Source organism: Talpa occidentalis, unplaced genomic scaffold (genome assembly GCF_014898055.3).
Source record: "Talpa occidentalis isolate TD23 unplaced genomic scaffold, MPIMG_talOcc4v2.1 talOcc4.14, whole genome shotgun sequence".
Classification (NCBI taxonomy): domain Eukaryota; kingdom Metazoa; phylum Chordata; class Mammalia; order Eulipotyphla; family Talpidae; genus Talpa; species Talpa occidentalis.
The window spans coordinates 6,545,808-6,572,070 of NW_023601433.1; the positions used below are offsets into that span (position 1 = coordinate 6,545,808).

Sequence of the window (26,263 nt, forward strand, 5' to 3'; positions counted from 1 at the left end):
GTTAGAAGCGGTGGTAGCACTGTAGTTTGGGCACATTAGACTAGCAAATGCCATGGGATTTGAGAGAAGGGGGAAGGAGAGGCTTAGTGTAGGTAACTCAGTAGCATTGGAGAGAGCCCAGCCAGAACCTAAGATGTTCTGAAACCTGGACCACTGTTTTATATAGATAGACATACTTAACTTCCTGCTTTCCGAAGAGCTTGGTAAACTTTACTCTCTGTGCCTGACTGTCCAGAATCATCTGCCTTCAGTCTCTAGCATTGTTTATAGTCTTAGAGAAACTTGCAGTATTCTCAATTCTTTTTAGCCAAAAATTTATTTTCCCCTGAGGAGCATGGGACACTCATCTATTAGCTTAACTACAAGCTTAACTACAAGCTCTGTGTAGTTAAGGAGAAGAGGAATTGAATTACTGAAAACATTGATTATCTTCTTATTCCCATCCCTTCCTTCCCCCCTTCCTACTTCCTCCACTGCGACATCTCTGTAATTCCATATACCTGCTCTGTAACACGCTGCAAGGGTCAGATACAACATTGAGCACCCAGTGCACAGTAATAAGAAATGTTAGCTAGTTTTATTGGGTAATATTTGGTGGATTGATTTTTGTGTTACCTACTCTCAGTTTAACAATAGTATGAGTTGAATGTTTCATGTTGCCCTTTCTCGGAAAAAAGCCAATGTTAACCTTTTTATTTTAAATAGTACTCAGTACCCTGCACCATGGCTATGTATATAATGCAGCTTCTTTCTTTTTCTGTAAATCTGAACCTTTTTTTTTTTAATTAAAAAATTACATATTTTATCAGGGAGGAGATATTATATGCACATTTAAGACATTTGGAAGAAGATGAACAGTACAAGGGAAAAAATTATAGAAAATTCCCATTCAAGAGACAACTTGCTATTCATGTCATTTGGATGTATTTCCTTACACTCAAGAACTACACCCTCCATTCTTACTGGATGGAACTGTTCATTTCTTTATGTTTATCTGATTTGGGTCCTGCTGCATATATTTTGTCATCACTTTTCACTCAAAATTATACATGAAGCACTTTTCCCATATCATTAATGATTTAAAAATTTTTATTTCTAATATTTTCTCACGCCTGTACTGTTATTTATGTAACTGGTTTATTGTTAGATGTCTAATTAAAAGAGTATGAGTCTTGGGCCTCCCCTGGTGGCGCAGCGGTTGAGCGCTGGGCTGCAAAGCTGCGGCAGCCTCTGCAGCGCCGGTTTGATCCCTGGGATCCCTGGCCACCGGCGAGGGTCCCACATGGCGTGCAGCCTCTGCAGCGCTGGTTCAATCTGCGGCCACCTGCGGGAGGGTCCCACATGGCAAGCAGACCTCTCCTGCCGCCTGCTGTTCCCCTCAGCAGTGTACTTCGGTCCTTCTGCCTGTTCTGCTCCCTGCTCTGGCTCTGGTGAATTCTCTCACCCTCCCGCACTTATGACTATACCCAGTGCTTGTATGAATAAATTAATAAATCTTTTTTTTTTTTTAAAAAGAGTATGATTCTTTAAAATTGGGGCCTCCCTGGTGACCTAGGGGTTGAGTCTTAGCGCTACCACCATGAAGGCCCACCGTGATGATCTGAGTTCTATCCCCAGCCAGGGAGCTAACCCACATGGCACAGAAGACCTCTCCTTTTTCACCCACTGTTCCCCTTAGCAGTGTATTTCAGTAGAACTGTTTATTCTGCTACCCACTCTGTCTCTGGTGAATCCTCTCATCCACCCACACCTCCGGCCTATAACCCAGTTCTTTGCAAAATAAATAAAATAAATAAAAATCTCACAATAAAGGAGTAATTCTTTAAAAAAAAAAAAAAGAGTATGAGTCTTTACAACAGAATTTTCATACACTTTGCTAATCACTTTCCGCAATTTATATTTATACTGTTTATGTGTATTTCTGTTTTACCTCACCCTTACCTACATTTTCATAATTTGTATACAAATTTGTACATGATCATAATTTGATCAGTAGCTTATAATTCATATTATCTTTGATAAAGACTGACATTGGAATGGTTTATATAATCATTCAGATCCATGATTTTATTTAAGCTTTTGGTACCTTATTTAAAAATGTCTATTATTTACCTGAAAGACTTCTCTTTAGCCTTATTAAAAAATGTCTATTATTTACCTGAAAGACTTCTCTTTAATATGGCTTGGTGTTTTCACCAAGGAACAGAGTATGTGCCTCCACGTGCCTGGTGATCACTTCTTTATTGGAATAGTTTATATGAGACAACTACTCCCATTTATATTTCTATGGCACAATGCTGATGAATGTGGCTATTCGAATGTGTTGACCTTTTTACTGCATCTATGTATATTTACTAAATCTACCCATTTGTCAAAATGGAACTCAATTTTGAGTGCTACTTCTGTGCCAGAAAGGTGTCGGGCTTTGGCATACATGATCAAATTCCCTGTGTTTTATTGTTTGGCTTCCCTGTTTTCTGGCTCATGTAGTGAATTCCCTGCTCTCAACCCTGCTTTTCCGAGTGCTCAGATGCAGGCAGGTGTCTCATGAGGCCCAGTCTCTGTGATCACCACTGTGCAAGCTGGAACTGGCAGTGCTGAGGTCTTGCCCATGCCTGGCTCCTCAGTCATCTCTACTCTGGTTTTCTTCTCTGTGTTCAGTAGAGAGTGAGGCCCTGTGCTGCTTAGCAGCCCTGGGTCTGCTAGTGTGGTGTTCCTGTGTCCTCACTAGCCTAGCATTGTAATGTTCCTGTGTTTACACTGACTGCCTGGCTACCCAAATCTAGGCAACTTGCTGGATTGATATCCTTGATCATTAAGTTGATTTGGTTTTTGTTAACTCCTTCTATACTGTTGATAGCTAGGATAGGAAACTGATTCTTTTGCTTCAGTTGCCTTAGCAGATTCTGCTTTACTTCTTAGTTTACCACAATAACTCCTTCCTCTCAATCAAATGAAAATTCACTCTGCCATCAAGACCCTGACATGCTTTTAGCCTCCATAAAGTTTGTCCATCATATCTCACTTTTCTTCACACCTGCAGGTATAAGGGCTTCCAGGTATAAGGGCTTATTGGACTGTGAACTGTTTCTGAGAAGGCCACTGCATAAAGTAGTATATTGCATTATGTACAGGACTTCTGCTTCCTGCTCTCCACAAGGGCTGGTGGCTTGGGAATCAATTTGGCTTCAGCGGACACAGTTGTCATCTTTGACTCCGACTGGAACCCCCAGAACGACTTGCAGGCACAAGCCCGAGCCCATAGAATTGGCCAGAAGAAGCAGGTCAGTGGGAGAGGCTTCTGGATATGGCTTAGGGAAAAGGGAGTTATTCAGCCTCTTTGGGATATTTGAAAATGCTTTTTCCCCTATTTTTCATTCCTGTCCCCCCAAGGGTAGATGTCTGTTGACTACTACAGAGAACATATCTTCCAGGGCCCAAGATGAGCCTGTTAGAGAACTTTCTCTTTTGCTGTTTGAAAAGTACATCACCAGTGACTTCTGTGCATTTACCCCCAGATAGATATATAAGGGATAGACTTATAACTGAACTTTCCCCTCTCTTTCAGTATGGAAAAGTTAAATATTCTGACTTTGATCAAGGTGGTCTATTTTTATTATATATGACCAGTGTTAGCTTTGAGGTATGTTGGAAAAGTACACACTGATTCCTTAGTATATGAATCTCAAAGTTTGCTCTAGTGTTAGGTAAGTTAAGAGTTTCATACTCTGCCAAAGGTTCACTGTGGTGAAACATTCCATCACTGAAATTGATAGTTCTTTCACAAGATTATTATCATCGCAAATAGCTATAATAGCTGTAATTACAGACAGTTTTATTTAAGAATGCAACCTGCTACAGATAATAAAATTATTGCACCTAGTTAAGCTGCCCATTTGAATGGATATGGCTTATAATCATTTGTGGTAGTATAGAACACTTCCTTTGATTTCCCCTCATGGTTTTAGAGGAAGTTACTTTTTTGGTGTAGGTGTGTGATCAGCTTTAAGCATAACATTTGCTTTTCCAACAGGTAAATATTTATCGCTTGGTCACAAAGGGGACTGTGGAGGAAGAAATCATAGAACGGGCCAAAAAGAAGATGGTATTGGACCATCTGGTAATTCAGCGCATGGATACCACTGGCCGGACTGTCCTGGAAAACAACTCTGGAAGGTCCAAGTAAGTGCTGCAAAGATGGGTGGATATAGACAGGCAACCCGATTTTACATCAACATTTGATATAATTCATTCTTCTTATTGGATTCTCTACAATATGTTATCCATTAATTGCCTAGAAAACGCCAAACCAAGACCACAGTAGATAGCGTTTTCATTTTGTTTTCCCAGTTTCTTGTTTATTTTTATGTGTCAGCGTCAACCCCCTCCCTTTTGCTTTTGGCTCTGTGAGTGACATGACACAGCCCAGCAGTGCATGATGTACTGCCCCTAAGGGTTTCATCCTGGCACCATCTTATGTTGCCTTGGGCTTTTCAGCAGTGAAAATTCAGTGGCTTGAATTGGCAGCTGTTTTTCCTTACTATTGGTAAAAATATTTTTGTGCAGATCGTTATTTTTTTACTGAGGATAAGGTATAATGAAAGAAAACAGTCAAGTTTAAATTGGCTTTATTTGGAACATAGTGATTTCTCCAAGAGAGTTTATACTATGACCAAACTAGAGTGGGAGACGTCTCCTGTGGCCGGCCTGTCGCTGGTGGCACAGCTGAAAGCAGAGGAGTCTGTCCTTCCTGAGGGGAATGCGTTTAAATAGTTTCCAGTAAAGTAGAAACTAGAGAGGAAGAGTTTGGTTCTTTTTGTTTTGGATCAGAGGTGAAGCTGTTGAAGATTCTTGATGAATGAGAGAGATCTTTCTGAGACAAAGGACAAAGAACTTTCTCCTCTGATACTGCCAGTTGTCTTTCTTGCTTAACCACATAATAGACTAACAGGAGAACAATTGAATACTTAGTCTCCTGCCAAGTGAGGTTTATCACCACAGACTCATCCTGTGGATTTAAAAAAAAAAGAAATATTTGAGAGATCATTTTTCTTGGGACAGAATTTTTATTTTTCTCTAGTAATTTGGTTCCTTTATGAAGGATGACTATTTGACAGTAGAACTCCACAGAGTTTATTTGACATTCCTAAGAGATTACAGCTACATTTTATTCTACAGCTCAAATCCTTTTAATAAAGAAGAGCTGACAGCTATTTTGAAATTTGGAGCAGAGGATCTCTTCAAAGAACTTGAAGGCGAAGAGTCAGAGCCTCAGGTAATGAACAATGAGGAAAAATATTTTTTTGACAAATATCCATGACAATCAATTTTCCTGGAAGCAAACTGAGTCTGTATTAGAGGTTTTCATAAAGAAAGAGTAAAAGGACATGGTTTCTTTTTTCCTTATGGAACTCAGAGCTCTTATTAAATAGATTAGGAAAGAAAGAAAAGCCTTGTGATAATTCTGTTTTTAGTTTGTTTTATTCCAATTTTATTTTTTTGAAGTTTCACCTTGTCATTTGTGTAAGTAATAGTCCGAAATGTTAGATGTCATAGGTATAAACCTGAGTACTATGAAAATAAATGGAATATCAGAAAGGAGATTTGGTTTATTTGCACCAAACATTTTTAGCAGATCCTGATCACTGTTACATTTTTACTATATTTGTATTGCTCTTGTTCCTTTAGGAAATGGACATAGATGAAATTTTGCGCTTGGCTGAAACCAGAGAGAATGAAGTGTCAACTAGTGCAACAGATGAGCTTCTGTCACAATTTAAGGTATGAAATTGAGGGAGAGAGTTTTCAATGTGGATTCATGAATGATAACTAATGTCTGTGAGGACTTCCTGTGTTAAAGGCAAGTACTGCCTTTTACCTGAATGGACTCATATCTTCGATGTAATTTTCTTGAGTTCCACATATGTTGTGAGTGTAGATTGGGTCTACCCTCGAAGTTAGCCACTGAAGTGTCCCATCCTGCCCAGAGTCCCTGGGTAGAAGAGAAGAAGTTATAGTTTAGAATATACTATAGTGGAAACCAGCTAGTGTGGAACTCTGGGACGTGTGGCAGGTTGTAGGAAACAAATAGAATAGGATGACAAAGAGAGGGCAGAGGTATGAAAAAAGAAGGTGACAGGACACTTTCATGAGTTGGTGAGTTTTTTTTCAGGCTGATTATAGGGTGATCAATGGTATCTCCTATAAAAGAAAACATTTTGCGATCAGAACTGAACACAGAAGCTAGGTACCAGATGTCTTGGAGGTGGAAGCATTGTGTATAGAGATTATTAATAAGCTTCATGAAGGGGGCCTCCCTGGTGGCCTAGGGGTTAAGTCTCACCACAATGACCCGAGTTCGATCCCCCTCCAAGGAGCTAACCCACATGGCACAGCAGACCTCTCCTGTCTCCCTTTAGTAGTGTATTTCAGGAGCTCTCCCTGTTCTGCTTCCTACTCTGTTTCTGGTGAGTACCGTCACCCCTGTACCTCTGGCCTATACCCCAGGTCTATGCAAAAAAAAAATAAAATCTTTAAAAAAAAAACAAAAAAACACTTAATGAAGAGTACAGTGAAGGTAATGAAAGAGGACGGAATCATCAAGCAAGACAAGGATTTTGAAAGACAGTACCATGCTTCTGGATTGAGAGAAGAATTTGAAAATAGGAAGATATTAAGGGCTCTAAGAAAATAAGGAAAACTTAATGGTACCTTGCCACAGAGGAGACTGGAAGGAGATAATCAAAAGTACAAATGGAGGAGCTGACCTTTGGACAAAAAAAGTGTCAGCTGGATTTTTTTTTTTCTTACGTTATTGGAGGACCTGCTGTTCTTCATTTTAGTTTTCAAGGCAAGATGGGATGGGATAAAAAGAAAGGGGCATCCACCACTACTCCAGAGTTGTTCAGATTGGAGGCTGTTGCTCTGTAGCTATAGTCTTGGGTCTTTGATGTGCTTTCACGTAATGTAGTTTTCTTTCTGGGATACATACTATTTCAGTGAAAGCAGGCACCAGGTGTTATATATTTGTTACTGAGTAATTGGAGTGTTCTTCAAGGTTTATTTGAATTGTTTGAATTGTGTAAATGCACTTTCATCCTTAGGGCTAAAAAGAGCTCTTTTGAGTGCATGAAGTCCTTACATATCTTTAGCATCTGTCTTTGGATGAAACTGAAGAGTAGCTAGGTGGTTAGATGATAGCAGTTGCTTTGAGTTATGCATTGTTTCCATTGTGTTCTATTCAACAATAACTCATAATTTTAAAACTGTAGATTTATATAGATTAGTATTAAATATTCAGGATTTTATAATTAAATAAATGTAAATTCTCTGATTAGTCTAATTCATTAAGAAATGTATTGTTTAACATATTTCAATAAAACTTAGAAGGCAGTTTATATCTTTATATCTCTTTCCTTTTCAATAAAATTTCTGATTAGTAGAAAATTGTTTATCTGGCTTTCTAATGTCACAGGAGTTCTGTTTGTTATTCAGAGTGTCTTGGTTAGATTGAGCACTGGATGAGTATTTTCCAAACCACTCATTCAATGAGTTGGTGTTTGGAAAATAGGAAAATGACATTCAGACAACGGGTTGCACGTTGTTTTAAGGTTGCCAACTTTGCTACAATGGAAGATGAAGAAGAGCTGGAAGAGCGTCCTCACAAGGACTGGGATGAGATCATTCCCGAGGAGCAAAGGAAGAAAGTGGAGGAGGAGGAGCGACAGAAGGAGCTGGAGGAAATTTACATGCTGCCTCGAATTCGGAGTTCCACTAAAAAGGTAATGAAGTGACAGGAGAGAGAGGACAGAACCTACTCTGAGGCTATACAAGTGCCGATTATACCACAAAGAGGCTTTACTTTACTGCCTGACCTTGCAGACTCTAGGCAGAGTTAGAGGAAACCTCACCAAGGAAAATGGACACATACACAAGGGGTCAGCAGCACACCTTTCAGACACTGGATCTTTGTAAGCGGACTGTTGGGAGATAGCTGAGTGGGATCTGAGTTTTATAGAACCTTGCATTTTGTCTTTTGGATTAGAACCAGTTATCCTAATAATTTGGTTCTAATTGATAATATCTTCAACTTTGAAAGTATCAGTTCTTTTTCCACCTTTAAGTGTTTGTTAATAGCTCTTGGTATACTTAGTAAAAGATTATATAATTATCAACAAAGAACTTACACTTTAGCTTTACAAAGCGCCATCATAGGCACTGTGTAATTTGAGTTTTGTAATATTGAAAAGTAGGTTTTATTACCCAGTTTGTTGGAGATAACAGACTCAGGTTTGTCAAAGATAATAGCAAATAAATATTATCTAATAGTAGCTACCATTTATTGGGTACTGGCTCTGCCAGTTGTAGTTCTAAGTACTTTTACAATTAATGACTCATTTATTTACTCTTCAAGAAAACCCTATATTATAGGTATAATTATTCTCATTTTGTAAATGGAAACCAAAGGCACAAAGAGGTATAGTAACTTGCCCAAGGAAGTAAATAGAAGCCTACAATTCAAATATTTTTATTCCAGTTCATTTATTACTAGGATATTATATTAGGATAGTGTCTCTGTAGGTGTGACTATCCCAAGTAGGTCTTTCTTCATCACATGATATCTGTCTCCTTATTTATTAACAGAAAATTGATGTGTCTGATATCATGGAAAGTTCTGAGTACTAAAGATTTAAGATGGGCTGGTCTTAGTCATTTGATTTCTTGAACCTGGCACTTGCTACAGTGTGACTTTGTTTTCTCAGGCTCAGACAAATGATAGTGACTCTGATACTGAGTCTAAGAGGCAGGCTCAGAGGTCCTCTGCTTCTGAGAGTGAGACTGATGATTCTGATGATGACAAGAAGCCAAAGCGCAGAGGACGCCCCCGAAGTGTACGGAAGGACCTTGTGGAGGGATTTACTGATGCGGAGATCCGCAGGTTGGTGGAGGCTCCTTTCTCCCTTGAGCTTGTTTGGAAGGGCATGCTGTAACCTTCAGATTGGACCCCTATGTGATGACAGAGTGGGAAAAAACTAATAGCTGCAAGAAAGGCACGAGAGGCTGAGTTCACCTCCAGATTTCCAGGGTGATTCTTCCTTTGCCAGGGTTTCTCTCAGCTGAACTATCTTTGTTGCTTGTCTCTTTTTGTTTCCTTCCTATTCTCTAGTTATTGTTGACATTTTTGCAAAGAAATTCCAGCCAAGAGAAAAGAAATGATTGGAGATAAGCTTGGGCTAAATAACTTTCTTTTTGCTTTCATTAAAAAATTTGAATGCATACATACACTCATACTTATACATACAAATGTACCTTTATATATAAAAGAAATACTATGAATATAAAACTTAAAATGGTATAAGTAAGGCTTCCCTCACACTATCTACTCAACATCTCACCTTTGACTTCCCATCTATCCCCTTCCCAGCACTGTAAGTGCTGGTGTCAGTTTGGTTTGGTTTGGTTTATCAGAAGTATATACAACATATTGTTATGAATCTTGTTGTTTTTTGTCACTTATAATTCATTTGAGAAGTCTTCCTGTGTCGGTCCTCATTCCATACTTGTTGGAGTCTGATTCACATCACCCTGCTTCCCCAAAAAATAAATAGATAAAAAATTGCAGCCTCCAAACCATTTTCCCCAGTTTCCATGCATGTTATTTTTTAAAGATTAAAGAGAATAGAAAGTGTGAAGATATTTTGCTTTTTGGTCCAATTCATATAATATGTCAAATAGTTTCTTAGCAGTATATCTGAAATCATATTTTGATACTCTACGTAGTCTTCAATTTATTATGAAAAATATAAATATATAAAAACAATGATAAAATACAAACCAATCCTCCATACTTATCAGTTTAATCCTTTTGAATTTGTTGTCAGACATGTTGTAGCTATACCCTATTTGCTCTTCTCACCCTTCACCCTCAGTATTTTTTTTTGTGTGTGGAACCCTCGCCGGTGTCTGGGGATCGAACTGGCACTGCAGAGCCTGCAGGCAGCTTTGCAACCCAGCACTCAACCACTGCACCACCAGGGGAGGCCCATCTCAGTATTATTTTGAGAATAATGTGTATTCTGCTGCAGTTGCATGGAATGTTCTGTAGATTTTTTTTAAAGATTTATTTATTTATGAATGTAAGAACTGGGGTACAGGCCAGAGGTGTGGGGAGTGAGAGGATTCACCAGAGACGGTGTGGGAAACAGAACAGGTGGACTGACTAAAATACACTGCTGAGGAGAGCAGTGAGTGAGACTTGTGGGTCAGCTCCCTGGTAGGGGGTCGAACTCCTGCTGCAAGTGCTGCAGTTGCTGCAGATAGCTTCATAGTGCAACAACTTAGCCCCTGGTGCCACCAAGGAGGCCCTGTGTTCTGCTTGATTTAGTGTTCAAGTCTTCCCTTTCCTTATTTATCTTCTACCTGATTGGCTTATCCATTGTTGAAAATGGGATGTTGAAGTCTTAATTAGTATTGTTTTGGGGCTCTGTTGTTAGCTACATACATTTTATAATTGTTATATCTCCTATGAGAGGTTGGCTTCTTTATCATTATAAGATGCCCTTTTATGTTTGTGGTAATAATTTTTTCTTCAAGTGTATTTTTTAGTCTGCAGCTCTTTTTTGGATATTATATGTGTGGTGTATCATTTCCTCTCTTCTTTATTTTGATATTTTTGTGGCCTTGAATCTAGCTGTGTTTCTTGTAGGTACTATGTATAGTTGGGCCATGTTTTAAAACTCCATTTCTATCAGTATCTTTCTTTTGTTTGAAATCTTTAGTTCTTTCATATTTAATGTATTTACTGATAAGATAGAATTTACATCTTCATATTTTCTTTTTTTCCTTTTTTTTCTTTTTTTTTCTTTTAAATCCCACCATTACTGCCTTCTTTAGTATCACAAGATATTTTTTAGCATACCATTTTAATTCCCTTGTTTGTCTCAGTTATTTCCTAGTGGTTGTCCTGGAGATTATAATTAACATAACTTAGAAATAAGTTATAAGTAAGTTAATAAGTTAGAAATAAGTTAATAGAAATAAATTAGAAGAATTTGGTTTGGAATAATAACTTGATTTCAGTGGAATACTAAAATTTCACTCCATTCTTCCTCCCTCTTTTGTGCTATTACTGCTGTACAAACACATTCACAGTTTTATAATTTTTGGTTTATGTAATTTGAAAAAAAATCACATGGGGACAAGATATTTTTGTATTATCCTTTTTTTTTAAAGATTTATTTATTTATGCAAGAACCGGGGTACAGGCAGGATGAGCGGGAGGGTGAGAGGATTCACCAGAGACAGAGTGGGGAACAGAACAAGCAGACTGAAATCCACTGCTGAGGGGAGCAGCGGATGAGACAGGAGAGGTCTGCCGCGCCATGTGGGTATCTCCCTGGCCGGCTGGGATCGAACCCGCACTTCAGTGGCTGTGAGCAGCATCACAGTGCTGCGTTCAACCGCCTGTGTCACCAGGAAGGCCCATTTTTGTGTTATCTTTATATTTACATACTCATTATCTTTTCAGAGGCTGTTATTTCTTCATGTGGGTTTGAGTTAATGTTCAGTGGCCTTTCATTTCTTCCCTCTGGACTTATCTTTTTAGGGCAGGTTTACTAGCAACAAGTTCTATGTTATTGTTTATCTGAGGATGTATTAATTTCTCCTGTTTTGTTTGTTTTGTTTTGGTTTTTTTTGAATGATAAGTTTTCTTTCTTCTTCCTTTTTCTCATACTGGATAACCTCAACCTATCTTGTGAATTCTCTCTTCTGCCAGTTCATATCTGGGCTTGAGTTGCCACAGTCAGATTTTCTTTTTTCCCATTTTAGTTATTATACCTTTTAACTCCAAAATATCTATTTGGCTCTTTTTTTAATTAATTTCTGTCTCTGTTGATGTGCTCTATTGGTGGCATATAATTCCTGTATTTTCTTGTAATTCTTTAGACATGAATTCCTTTAGTTTTTGTATTATTTATAATAACTGATTAAATCTTTGTCTAATAAGTACAACTTCTGAATTTCCTCAGGGAACATCTCCATTGACTGCTTTCCTTCCTTGTATAGGGATCATATTTCCGTGTTTCTTGGTCTCATAATTTTTTGTTGAAAACTGGACATTTTAAATGATACAGTGTGACATAGATCTGAGAATCAGATTTCTCTCACCAACCAGAGTTTGTTGTGTTTGCTATTGTTCTTTGCTTACTCACTAACTTTCCTGGCCTTGTTCTAGGAAGTCTTTTTTCTGTTATGTTATTGAAGGCTCTGCTCATGTAGCTTAGTGGTCAGCTAAAGATTGGACAGAGATTTTCTTGACTTCCTTGAGGCAGTACGTCTACAAGCCTTTGCTGAGGGCTCTGTGTGGATTATTGTAGTAATTGGCTTATTACAAGGAAGTACCTCACATATTGTGGCATCTTGCTCTGTAGTGGAAGGGCTAATGGATGTTTTCAGAAAGGGAGCTGATGACATGTGGTTGGAAGTAATGTGGTTTAAGGTAGAGAGTTATGGAGGGAAAAACTGACTACCTTTTTGGCTAGAGACAGGATTGTGTAGGAGGAACAACAGCGTTTCCAAAATAGTTTTGCCTTAAAATGTTTTAAATCATATATTTATTTTACTTTCTCTCTCTTTTTTTTTTTTTTTAATAGAGGCATGTTATTTATTTATTTATTTATTTGTTTGTTTGTTTTGTTTATACATGCGCTGGGTACAGTCAGAAGCGTGGGAGGGTGAGAGAATTCACCAGAGCCAGAGCAGGGAGCAGAGCAGGCAGAAGGACTGAAGCACACTGCTGAGGGGAGCAGCGGGCGTGGCAGGAGAGGTTCTGCGCGCCATGTGGGACCCTCCTCTGGTGGCCGGGGAGCAGCCGGGGAATCGAACCGGCGCCGCAGAGGCCGCGGGCAGCTTCGCAACCCAGCGCTCAACCGCTGCGCCAACGGAGAGGCCCTATTTTACTTTTTCTCATTTCAAGAAGTGTTTTTTGAATTAGTCCAACAAAATCTTAGTTATATTATTAACCGGAAAATGGTGAAAAATATTGCACTGTGGAGCTGCAATTAACAATAGTGGGCCAAATCTGCCTGTTAATTCTATTGGAGTTTTACAACAAGAGTTGTGGTGATCAAATCATTTTTTACATATTGAAATTCATAAACTTTACCTTCCAAAAGGGTAGTACTAAAGTCAAGTCATCATCAGTTTCATGATTGGTAACTGAGCATGATGTGTATCTTTTGTTTGAATAGATTTTTAGCATTCATTAGGTTATGTTGACCAGTTTCGAACACATTCAACATTTGCTAATCATGAAGATTGTACCCAATCTAGTTTTGATGATTTCCATGGCTCACATATCACCACAGTATATGTTCTGATTAGCATGACTAAAATCTCTGTTTTAAAATGTGCTTTATTGATCATATTCTTAGGTTCATCAAGGCGTATAAGAAGTTTGGTCTCCCTCTTGAACGGTAAGCTCAGTAATAGTTCCTTATCTGCCTCTTTTTCACTTTTATTACGCAGCTATTTCTTTTTTCTGTTACTCTCTTCCATGTGACACTAGTGCTTTTCCTGAAAACATTCTTTTAGAAATGTGTATACATTGGGTGCCTGTCATGCATGCATTTCCCTCTGAGGAAGAGTGACAGAGATGGTAAAGACCCACCATCTGGACAGAGATTTTACCTGAGTGAGGGAGATGGAGCAGGACATTCAAAGCCATAGTACAGAGAAATAATTTGCAGAAGAAATGTTCAGATAACTCAGGTGGAGAAGAATAAATGTAGTTACTACTTACATTCTAGTTCTTGGATTTGATAATGGCAAAGGTAAAATCCTCTTTGTGGTATTGTAGTCTTCTACTTAATTGCTTTCATGATGATACAGTGCTAAGTGTTTATTAACATCTTGTCTACAGTCACTTCCGAAAGGATTACTATTTTATAAGCATTCAGAAGATGAATTCAGAAGTTGGATTTTAACAAAAGATTATTTAAAGTAGCTTGATATTTTTGCGAAATTAGCAATATGTCCTCTAAATAGTAGCACTGATTTAAAGGAAATAGTCAGCTTCCTTTCTCTCCTGGCAAACTTTCAGAGTAGATGGAAATTTCAGGCCTGTGTGTCTAGCTTTGTCTTTTGCATTTGATAAGGAGGTCATGAGGTGGAGCAGCAGTTGGTGCTGTGGAGCCAGCACCTCAGGGCCTTCCCTTAAGTAGAAGTCCCCGGCTTTGAATAGTTACCTCAGAATTCACAAGGTGTGTGAAGTGTGTCTGGCATCTTTTGACAGCATGATTTCTATACATTCATCTTCATATGACTTGGAGAGACAAAACACACTGTAAAGGTTTCCTTCTAGGAACATTGTGATGAAGGAAGGTGGGGGAGGAAGGACAGTGAGCACCAAGAAGCAGCCCAGGGTGCTTGGTCTTTGGGTCCTTCCTGCGGCTAGTTACCAGACAGTGCGCTTAGTAAGGAAAGCTGACTTGACCTATTTTGTGGATGAGGCTCATTCTTTCTTTTTTTTTTTTTTTTTTTATAGAGGCATGCTTTATTTATTTTTATTTATTTGTTTGTTTATTTATACAAGCACTGGGTACAGTCAGAAACGCGGGAGGGTGGGAGAATTCACCAGAGCCAGAGCGGGGAGCAGAGCAGGCAGAAGAACCAAAGTACACTGCTGAGGGGAGCAGCGGGCAGCAGGAGAGGTCTGCGCGCCATGTGGGACCCTCCTCGGTGGCCGGGGAGCAGCCGGGGATCGAACAGGTGCCTCGGGCGCGGGCAGCTTCGCAACCCAACGCTCAACCGCTGCGCCACCGGGGAGGCCCCATGAGGCTCATTCTTTCTAATGGAAAATGAGTAAGTTAGTCCTCATTCACTGTTGGAGGGTTCTTGTGGGAGGCTTGGATTGGCCTATAAAAGCAAGTGTGGAAAGTTGTCTTTGCAGGAGCAAGCTTATATGAGAGGTTGAAAGAGGGGGCATAGCATAGCATCATAGCATAGCATAGCATAGCATAGCATAACATAGCAGAGCAGAGCAGAGCAGAGCATAGCATAGCACAGGGCTTTTCACAAGTCCCATATTTGATCTTCTGCAGGCTGGAGTGCATAGCACGTGATGCTGAGCTGGTCGATAAGTCTGTGGCGGATCTGAAACGCCTGGGTGAACTGATTCACAACAGTTGTGTGTCAGCAATGCAGGAATATGAAGAACAGCTGAAGGAAAATGCCAGCGAGGGTAAGTCATCAAGTCTCTTTTACTGGTTCTCCCAACCTGTTGCTTAGAGCTGTTAAAGGGCTGCTTTAGAACAGACTTGGATCCCAGGCATTCTAATCCTTGGAGGTGTGTGTTCTGACCTGCCTTTATGTGAGCTCATTATAAGACCTATTCACAACCAGAGTAGAATTACAGAAGGTGAACAAGATGAATTTTTTCTTTTATGTTGCTGTAGAAGGTCTAATTGGTTTGAATGATGGAAGACGCAACCGTTGAAGCTGAACACACTTTATTGTATTTTGTCTGTAGTTGAGGACATCATAGACTACAAGCATCAGTAATCAGCTTGGATATATTTATACATACTGTTGTGTTGTGACAAGCTCATGGGAATTAGAGAACTAATTGGATGAATGTTATGCACATTTTTGTTACAGTGAGATTTTCATGTTACTAGAACTTGGAGTTGGGTTTGACCTGTGGTGTGTTCTCTCTGGGAGTTTTTGCCTGTCCTCAAAGCAGGAGGTGCTGAGGCTGTGAGCACAGATCTCTAAGTAGTTATTTTTAAAAGACACCCTCCCTGTTGAACCTCAAATAAATGCAGGTGGTGCTGTCCCCCTTCACTGAATTCTGCTTTGTCTGTGCTGGTTTCCCCATTCTTTTGTCACTGTATTATCATGGAGGTCCCCTCCCTCCCATAACATCCCCACAGGAGGCTCTGTCAGCAGAGGTGAAGTAGTCAGCAGATTTCCCTGGAATCTTGGTTCTGCCCTTTCCTTGCTAAGAGACCTGAAACAACCACCTACTCCCCACCCCCTTCCTCCCATGCCAGAGTCTCATTTGCAAAATAGGGAAATAGGACCTACCTCATAAGGTTTGGTTGCTTGATTAAGCTCAAACATGTGAAGTGCTTAGCATAGTGTCTGGCTTGCATAGTTAGCTTTGACCATTAAGTAAAGAAGCATTTATGTTTGGGAATTTTTTTTTTTAAAGATTTATTTATTTATTTATTTATACAAGCACTGGGTACAGTCAGAAGTGCGGGAGGGTGAGAGAATTCACCAGAGCAGGGAACAAAACAGGCAGACAGACAAACCACAAAGTACACTGCTGACGGGAGCAAAAATTTGTGACCCAAGAAAAGAAATTATAAAGAATCTTACATTTGAATTGAAAATGCCAACCTCGTCTCAGAATATACTAAATCCCAGTTCACAGAACATTCAGGTATAGGGAAACAAGTTATCACTGCCAGGAGGAAATAACCAGTCAGATCCAGAAAAACAGCTCCAAAATACTGAGACAGAAAAGGCAAGTTCTAGAACAGTGCATGCTACACAACTATTTGGGTTTTTTAAAATGATTTATTTTAGTTATCTACGCATACAAAAACTAGGGAATAGGCCAGGGGTGTATGTCGGGTGGGGGGAGGGTGTGAAAGGATTCACCAGTGCCAGAGTGGGGAGCAGAAGAAGCGGATCTACTAAAAATACACTGCTGAGGGGAGACAGCAGAGGTCTGCTGCACCATGTGGGTCAGCTCCCTGGCTGGGGACTGAACTCATGCTGCAGTGCCTGGCAATAGCTTGATAGCACTGAGACTTTAATCCCATCAGGGAGGACGCTGTACTACCATATGTGCAGAAATGGGGGGAAAACAATATTTATTTTTTGTATGTGTAGTTTCATAATTCAGGAAAGCTACAAAAAATAGGGATATTGGTTTTTCATTTTTTGAGCCATGTAAGTGTAATGGCCAGCCAAAGCAATTACAGTTTACATTTGGGTGGATTCTGGGTTCTGTAAATGCACATATTCAGACCACTCTCCAAACCACTCAAGCTATCTAAGATTCTTTCATAAAAAAAGAAAATACATCCAAAGAAATATTGATGCTATTATGATATTTTTAAATTCTATTACTTTCAACAAAATCCTTTAAAAAAAAAAAAAAAAAATCCCGGGCCTCCCTGGTGGCACAGCAGTTGAGCGCTGGGTTGTGAAGCTGCTCGCAGCCTCTGCAGCGCCAGTTCGATTCCTGGCCGCCGGCGAGGGTCCCACATGGTGTGCAGACCTCTCCTGCTGCTCCTGCTGCTCCCCTCAGCAGTGCATTTCATCATTCTGCCTGTTTTGTTCCCCGCTCTGGCTCTGGTGAATTCTCTCACCCTCCCGTGCTTCTGACTGTACCCAGTGCTTGTATAAATAAATAAATTAATTAAAAGAAAAAAAAGGAAATCTTTGGGCCTCCCTGGTGGCGCAGCGGGTTGAGTGCAGCGCTGTGAAGCTGTTCACAGCCTCTGCAGGGCAGGTTCAATTCCCAGCCAGCCAGGGAGATTCCCACATGGTGTGGCAGACCTCTCCTGTCGGGCCCGCTGCGCCCCTCAGCAGTGTATTTCAGTAGATCTGCCTGTTCTGCTCCCTGCTCTGTCTCTGGTGAATTCTCTCACCCTTCTGCGCCTCTGGCCTGTACCCCAGCTCTTGTATAAAAATAAATAAAATCTTAAAAAAAAAAAAATGAAATCTTCTCTCAGGTTCTGAGCTGCCTTTTCTCACAGACAGGTGTCACTATCTCATGAATTTCAGTGGAATCTCTTTGGTTAGAGTTAATTTTGGATTTAATTTTACTTCTAGAATTATTTAATTTAGGGCTGGGTCATCTATTCATGACATCTTTTGTTCATCATTTAAAATGTGTTAGCTATTAACTTGATCTCATACTTTTTCAATAGAGAAGATCATCTTTAAAACATTTTGGTGGATGGGGGAGCTCTGTTAATGGAACAGTCAGAAGAAAACCTCAGCATTAATATTATTCCTTCAGAATCTTTCATTACTTCTAGGATCAAAGTATGTAACAAACAGGAAGATTGAAATATAAACACTAAAGGGTTTAAAAAAAACCCCAGAGCTAAAAAACAGAATTGTTTAGAGATTGTTTTTGCAAACATTGAGAAAAATGTTTGCTTTATTGCCAGAGATGTATAGTGAAGGATTAAGACTTCACAGTTCGCTGTTACATGTTTTCTGGGGAACTTCAGCGGATTCTCATTTCACTGATGTGAAATTGGTATTATTTAGGGAAAGGACCAGGGAAAAAGCGAGGCCCAACAATCAAGATATCTGGGGTTCAGGTTAATGTGAAATCCATTATCCAACATGAAGAAGAGTTTGAGATGCTGCATAAATCTATCCCTGTGGATCCTGAAGAAAAAAAAAAGTGAGTGTTTTACATGCACCTGCATGGGGGTTGTGACTTAAGAAAACTGACTTGAAATTAAATGTGTAGTGTTAGCTTTTTTCTATAATACATTGAATACTGCTTCTATATTCATTTGTATTCATTTCCAAATCAGAAAGGCCCTACCATTAATGTCCTGTTGTTTTTGAAATCCATTTAGATATTGCTTAACCTGTCGGGTCAAAGCTGCCCATTTTGATGTAGAGTGGGGAGTAGAAGATGATTCTCGTCTGTTGCTGGGCATTTATGAACATGGCTATGGAAACTGGGAGTTAATTAAAACGGATCCAGAGCTTAAATTAACTGACAAAGTAAGTAACTCTGTGATGCTGGAGCTTTCCAGAAGACTATCTTTTCTATATATACTTCTTTCTCTATTTTTTTCTATATATTTCTTCTATATTTCTAGAAGATAATATTTTTATATTGATTACTTATTTTTAATTATTTTCTGGGGGGTGGGGATCAAATTGGAAATTAGTACTATAGTAAATTACCAGGATTTCTCTGTCCTTGGAAATGTTGCCATCTTTATGGACTGTGGCACAATTTCATAGATGAAGATAATAGGTGAAATTTTGGGGAAATTACAGGAAAAAGCTTGAAATTCACTTTTTATTATAGGTCAAATCTCATTGCAACAAATACCATGGTGAGAGGATTAATAATAAAAACCTTCCTTGGCCTCCCTTGTTGGCTATTTATTTAAAACTGCATTTGAAACAACTCTGTTTCAGTTCTGTGCACTAAAAAAGAGCCCCACAGTGGTATTTTTGTAATGGAGTAAAACACGGGCTGTACTTCTCCCACAATATCGAGCCTCCCACCCTATCTGTTGCAGATCAGGTCACCAAGTGGTTAGGCCGTACTGGAGACGGTAAGCAGGGAAGTCCGAGCAGCTCACATTTAAGTAGGATTCATGCCATGTCAATGCTCATCCCATGTGTGGTGTCCTAAGAGGGTGGCAGCACCCTGCCGTAAGCATCGAGACCAAATCCGTGTGGCCCGAGAGGTGCAGCTGTGGTAGCAGGGACACATCTGTCCTGGCATAGCTCAGTGCTCTCCGGCAATGCTCTAAGAAGCATTTTCAATCTAAAACGAAGCTTTAACCTAGCTCCAGGGATTCCCTGCTCCTGGAAGGAGGAAATCCACGACGGCTGGGATGCTCTAGCAGATGAAGCCACCAAGCCCCTCCTACCTGAGTTGTTCTACCCTGTTAACAGCACAGGTAGGAGCCATGGGAGAGCTGGATTCTCCATCCCGTTTTGTAAAACGAGAACGGCTCGTGAGGGATTCTCAGTGACTGGGAGCCACGGACATGAGATAGGAGCTGAGGCTTAATTGATATCGGGTGGCTGGGGAGGGAAAGGACTGCACAGTTCATTGTTGCCTCCTTATATCCTGATTCACTAACCGGGACATGGGTGGTGGCGGGTGCTTTTCTTCCTCTCCTGTTGAAGATTCTGCCCGTGGAGACAGATAAAAAACCTCAGGGGAAGCAGCTGCAGACCCGTGCCGACTACCTACTAAAGCTACTCAGGAAGAGTCTGGAGAAGAAAGGGGCTGTGCCTGCCGGGGAAGAGGTGAGTGTGGCCACCAGCTAGACCTGCCTCATGGGCCTGATGCCCAGCCTTCTGTGGTAGGGGAGGAAATACTTTATCCAAATCGTACCTTTGCCCAGTCAGGTGTGGTGTTGGAGGTTCTAGTAATCATAATTTGCTTGCTTATAATAGAAATAATTCATTTATTAATTCACTCAATGTATTTTGGCAACTTTCTTGTAAGCCTGGTCTCTTCAACAAAGTAGTCCTCGTTCCCTACCACCACTGACCCAGATAAACTGTTGCTGTTTCCTTACGCTGTTTCTGCAATTCTGGAGCATAGTTTTGGTTACTGTATGAGTGCCACTGGGGTCTGCCTGTTGTTATAGCCAACTCCTGACTGACTTGTCATAATGGATCCCAAGGATAAAATTGGAATCCACAGTTAATTAAAAAACTGGACTTCAGTTATGACTGTCAGAGTTGCTCTGTGGCAATACCACCACAGTTGCTGATGGACTCATCCAAACTCTTATTTCCTTTTATTTTCCCGACTTTTGAATTCGGGCCTGGAAAAGCGGGAATCACATTGGAGAAATTTACACTGGTGCTAGCAGCCTTTGTGTGTGCATGTGTCTTGAATCTGGTAGAGCTGTGCCGTTTGTATTAATTTCTTGTGTTATAAGCAAAACAAATTTCAGAAAATCCAAAATATCCTGATCTCATATCTTGTCATTTTTCACTTTGCAGTGTCATAAGTATTATTCTTGAGGTAATATGCCAAGTATATACAGCAAGTTAGGTCTTGGAGAAATACGTTCATACTTGTTCTAGATTATTATATTATATTTGATGGAGTAGTTTAAGCACCTTTTCCTTATTTTTAGATGCATTGTGCTTCCAGGTTTTTTAAGTGTAACTCTTTTATATAATATTTAATTGTATTTTTTGTATATAAAGTGTTTATCCTTCGTTTGAGTTACATCTTTAGGAATAAATAGGCTCAAGGACTTGTGTTTTGATGTGATGTAGGAGCTGCATAAAGCCTACATCTTTTTTTCCCTAGGTGAAATTTGTTGTGCTCTTTTGGATTTCCTCTGAATTTTCTTTTTTAAATTATTTAGCTGCTACTGTTACTGGTCATGTTATTTGATCATGCTTTTGAGGGACTTGATTTGTACTTTTATCATCATTTCCTCTCCCTTTCTAGGCCAAATTAAAGAAGAGGAAACCTCGAGTGAAAAAGGAGAACAAAGCTCCTCGGCTGAAAGATGAGCATGGGATTGAGTTTTCATCTCCTAGACACTCTGACAATCCTTCTGAAGAGGGGGAAGTGAAGGTACGGGGCTGAGTCTCCATTGAGAGAAAATTCAAGCTGCATTTACTATGCAAACTGGTGCAAAACGATCTGAAATGTGTTTGGTTTACATGGCTAGTAGATAAAATGAAATTAGAAGAGATGTGTCTTGGATTAACCTGTGAGAGAGGAACATAGTTCATTAAAGTCAGTGATTGCAAATGTATGGATGATGGAAGTAAACGAAGGGGACGGTTTTAATGATGAAGAGCGATTGACACTCGACCTCATTGTTGGGAAGGAAAGGGTGTGGAGGGCACCGAGGCTCCCCAGGCAGCTTCTGCTGAAGGAAAAGGGGGCAGCTGCTCCACAGTTCAGTTTATTGATGAACTGGATGAAATCCATCTGCTGATGAGGCTTGGCCCAAGGCCTGCAGGTTTGTAACCTATGGTCTCAGCAACATTAAAAGTAAATTGGTACCATTCATTGTGTGTGTAGTGACAACTTAATGGGATTCTGTTATACTCTTTGAGTATAATTGTATTTCCAAATTAGCTCCAAGGGAGTCAGGAGTGTGTACAGGAATTAGCATAGATTTGGGTCAAACACAGGAATTCAGGATACTAGCTACCTTTACCAAAAGTGGCTGGCTGACTGTGCACTGGAATATAACCTCTTTGGTCCTTGTTTTTTTCCATCTGTGAAATGGGAAATATAATGCTTATCTTGAAGGGTTGTCATGGGAACAAAAGCCCACATCTGCCTGTGCAGGCATCACTGGTGAGCACCAGAGAGTTTGGAATTGTGTGAGTAAGTGCTGAAGGTTGTGTGCTTGCAGCTAGGCTTCCATGTGTGGTGGTGAGCCATCATGGGCCCTGCTGCTTTCTTCAGGATGTAAACAAGTAAATGTAAAGTTTGTGGCAAAAGCTTATATAGCCCTGTTCATTTTCTAGGACGATGGCTTAGAAAAAAGTCCAATGAAAAAGAAACAGAAGAAGAAAGAGAACAAGGAGAACAAGGAGAAACAAATGAGTTCTAGGAAAGACAAAGAAGGGGAGAAGGAAAGGAAGAAGTCAAAAGATAAGAAGGAAAAGGTATCACTCTCTCTCTTCTTACTGAGCCCCCCAGGTCTCTGAAAGTCCCTTCCTGGGTTAGAAACAGAGGCGGTGTAAAGACCCTGAAAGCACTGTCATTTTAGGAGTATGTCCAAGAAAGCAGGAGGGGCTGTCAGGAATGCAGTGCAGCAAAGACAGCCTGCAGTTAGGGTGTCCTTTCATCCAGAAACCTCTACTGGCTCTTCTGTTGAGTATTTCACAGGGCCTGTTTGGAGTGAGATAGGATAACTGCGGGAAACCCGCAGCAGTTGCAGCAGGTAACTACTTGAAATACGTTCTCAGCGTCATGGTAGAAGAGGACAATCTGCAGGTGAATTTGAATATTTGAGGGGTTCAAGACTCACCCCAGATACTATCAGGGATGATCCTGCTATGGAATAATCTTCACTTTAGGGGTTTTATGACGTTCATTCTAAACCACAGAATTCTGGTTCACTGTTGTGTATATGTTTGCTGACTTCTGATGAAAATATTTTACACTTAGTCCTTTGTGTTAATTATTGTTAAAACATGAAAACAAATACCTGCTATTGTTCTAGCAGAGTGATAACTCCAGTAGATTTTTTTTATTTATACAAGGGCTGGAGTACAGGCCAGATGTGCTGGAGGGTGAGAGGATTCACCAGAGACAGAGAGGATTCACCAGAGACAGAACAGGCAGACTGACAAAATACACTGCTGAGGGGAGCAGTGGGCGAGCAGGAGAGGTGTGCTCGCCATGTGGGTTGCTCTGAGGCCAGCGGGTATCAAACCAGCACTGCAGAGAGGCTGCGGACAGCTTCACAGCGCTGTGCTCAACTGCCTGTGCCACTAGGGAGGCACCCTAGTAGATTTCCTTGGAACTTTTGCTTTATACATAAAAGAAATAGAGTATAAAAATCTGATCAGACTATTTGGATACCCTTTCTTACGTAAGTCTTGGTGTATATCACCCAGCAACTTTCCAGGTGAATAAATATTAATAGATAAGGAAGATTCTATTTGGTTACAACATTTTGGAAGCCATACATATCTCTTACATTGAAATTGCTTCCAAATATCTAATGTTGTAAATCATACTATGACATATTTTTGTGCTTCCACAGAAAGATACTATTCTTAAAGTATTCCAAAAATGAAAGCACAAAGCCCAATTTACAAATACTGATTTATCTCCCAGGTATTATGGCTGTTGGTATCATTTTTCATGTTTAAGTCAAGTGACTGCTTTTTGGTTACTTTGCTTTGTGTTTTATACTCACATACTGATGGCTGCTGATGTCCTCCTCACCATTACTTCACCTGATTTTACTGTTCTCCCTTCTCTCCCGAACAGTAATCTGAAGTTGATCTGGAACTTCCTGTCCATGTTATTTCTACTTTGACTGCATACTATGTGATTACAAACAAAGAATAGTATTGTTTTGTTTTTAAATGTCCATACATGAAGTCACTTTTAAAAATAATATATATCTCTTTGTCTCTTCATTCTTCATCTTTTCATGTTTATATGAAATTTATCCATGTGGATTCGTGTAGTTTTCAGTCATCTAAGTTTTTTTAGTTAATACACATTCCTAGATCCGTGTAAATTCATTTATGAGCTGGTAATATAAATTTCTACACTTCACAAAAGTTCTGCTGATTACCATCTTAAACCGCTTGATGACATATTTGTGCATTTTATAGATGAGGGAATGGAAGTCAAAATAGCCTTGCCGAACCTGAAATTACATTTGGGTCGTTTAGAGACAGAAAGGGGAGCAGTGATGATGAAGCTCTTAATCATGTAGGCGTGGTGTCGGTTGGCCTCAGAGGACTTTATCTTCTTTGTGATCAGAGGCCATCTACTTTACCCACCATGTGATGTAGACAAGGGTAAACAAGATTGCACAAATAACAGTGATTTCTGTCACTCTCTTTAAAGCCTAAAAGTGGTGATGCCAAATCTTCCAGTAAATCCAAGCGATCTCAGGGGCCTGTCCACATTACAGCAGGAAGCGAACCTGTCCCCATCGGAGAAGACGAGGACGATGATCTGGACCAGGAGACATTCAGCATAGTAAGTCCTGAAGCAGAGGGGTACCAGCGTCTGCAGCCACCCTGCTCATCTTTCATAGGGTCAGCCATGAAGCCCCATGGGTCTGAGCACTCAGCATTGCTTTGGAAGCATGTTGCTTCTATTATTTAAAAACCTTGTGCTTTGGAACAGGCTGCCAGGAAGAGATTTTCTCATTCGCTTTCCAGTGAGGAATTTTAGGGATAGGTTTTATGTCTGTTTGCAGAGACTCTCAGAGGCCTTTGGAAAGCAGAGGTGCTCATTGAGCCTGCCTTTCTTTGGACACTTCCTTTGTGTCTGTGCTGCAGACACAAAGGGTGAATAGATAACTGTTTTTGTTGCTGCAGATTTTACATTTGAGTCGTGAATTTAGGAAACTACATAAGTCGTATTTGTGCATCTGTAATGGGGCTGTGTGGGAGAGATTGATACTTTGAAGATCCTGTGCAGAAGGAATTTGATGTCATGGTGGTACCATATTATTTTTAAAAAGGCTCATATTAGCTCATTTGCTCTTGTTTTTGTGTTATAAAATTTCAAATATCCAGAAAATTTCTGGAATATGATAGACATTACTAGTGATGCCATGAGCTTTTCATGGTGGTACCATACTATTTTTAAAAAAGGCTCATATTAGTTCATTTACTCTTGTTTTTATGTTATAAAATTTCAAATATCCAGGAAATTTCTGGACTATCATAGACATTACTAGTGATGCCATGAGCTTTTTCAAATCTGGATTTTTTTAAGACTTAGAATACAAAGCTGAAGTGACATCCTGTCTAAACCAAATGCTTTTCCTTTGTCACCTCCCCAGGAGTTACCACGATTCTAAATTTGGTGATCATTGTCATGCAAGGCTTCCAAGTTCTACTGTGTCTCTAAAGACACTTAAGAACTCATAGCCAGGCACTGTGTGTGGGCTTAACATGTATTTTCTGCACAGCAGTTCGATAAGGGAGGTAATATTTTACATACTAAAAAATAAGGTGATGAAAATTAACTTGTCCTCTGTCACACAAATAAGATATAGAGCAAAGATTTGACCCAGGCAATTTGGCTAAGAGCCTGAGTTTTTTTTTTTTTAAAGATTTATTTATTTATTTATACTAGCACCGGGTACAGTCAGAAGAGCGGGAGGGTGAGAGAATTCCCCAGAGCCAGAGGGGAGAGCAGAGCAGGCCGACTGACGAAGTACACTGCTGAGGGGAGCAGCGGGCGGCAGGAGAGGTCTGCACACCGTGTGGGACCCTCACCGGCGGCCGGGGATCGAACCGGCGCCGTAGAGGCTGCGGGCAGCTTCACAGCCCAGCGCTCAACCACTGCGCCACCAGGGGAGGCCCGAGCCTGAGTTTTTAACCATTGTACCATAAACAGCATGTCCTGTGCTTTCCATGTTTTTTTTGTTTTTTTTTTTGTTTTTAAATATAGATTTATTTATTTATTTACACAAGCACTGGGTACTGTCAGAAGCACAGGAGGGTGAGAGGATTCACCAGAGCGGGGAACAGAACAGGAAAACTGACGAAATACACTGCTGAGGGGAGCAGTGGGCGGCAGGAGAGGTCTGTCGCGCCATGTGGGACCCTCACCGGCGGCCGGGGATCGAACCGGCGCCGTAGAGGCTGCGGGCAGCTTCGCAGCCCAGCACTCAACCGCTGCGCCACCAGGGGAGGCCCTGCTTTCCATGTTTTTATAAATGCTACACCATGTGTGTCTTGTAACTTGTTTTTCTTCCCTCAGAATCTTCAGTTTTGAGATTTATACATAGGACTATTATCTGATTTAAATGTTTCATGTTACTTGGTTTTATGA

At 40.2% G+C, this 26,263-nt stretch overlaps 1 protein-coding gene across 1 annotated transcript in view; it reads left to right on the top strand.

The window, feature by feature from the left end:
- The window catches only part of CHD2 (chromodomain helicase DNA binding protein 2), a 97,626-nt gene that overhangs the window by 55,805 nt on the left and 15,558 nt on the right, over nt 1-26,263 (top strand). Inside the window, 14 exon segments of the mRNA XM_037510038.2 lie at nt 3,135-3,284; nt 4,034-4,182; nt 5,179-5,275; nt 5,689-5,781; nt 7,611-7,781; nt 8,763-8,938; nt 13,434-13,475; nt 15,102-15,241; nt 18,298-18,436; nt 18,618-18,768; nt 19,918-20,040; nt 21,209-21,337; nt 22,249-22,389; nt 24,317-24,451. Of these exon segments, the coding sequence (XP_037365935.1) occupies nt 3,135-3,284; nt 4,034-4,182; nt 5,179-5,275; nt 5,689-5,781; nt 7,611-7,781; nt 8,763-8,938; nt 13,434-13,475; nt 15,102-15,241; nt 18,298-18,436; nt 18,618-18,768; nt 19,918-20,040; nt 21,209-21,337; nt 22,249-22,389; nt 24,317-24,451 (1,836 nt within the window).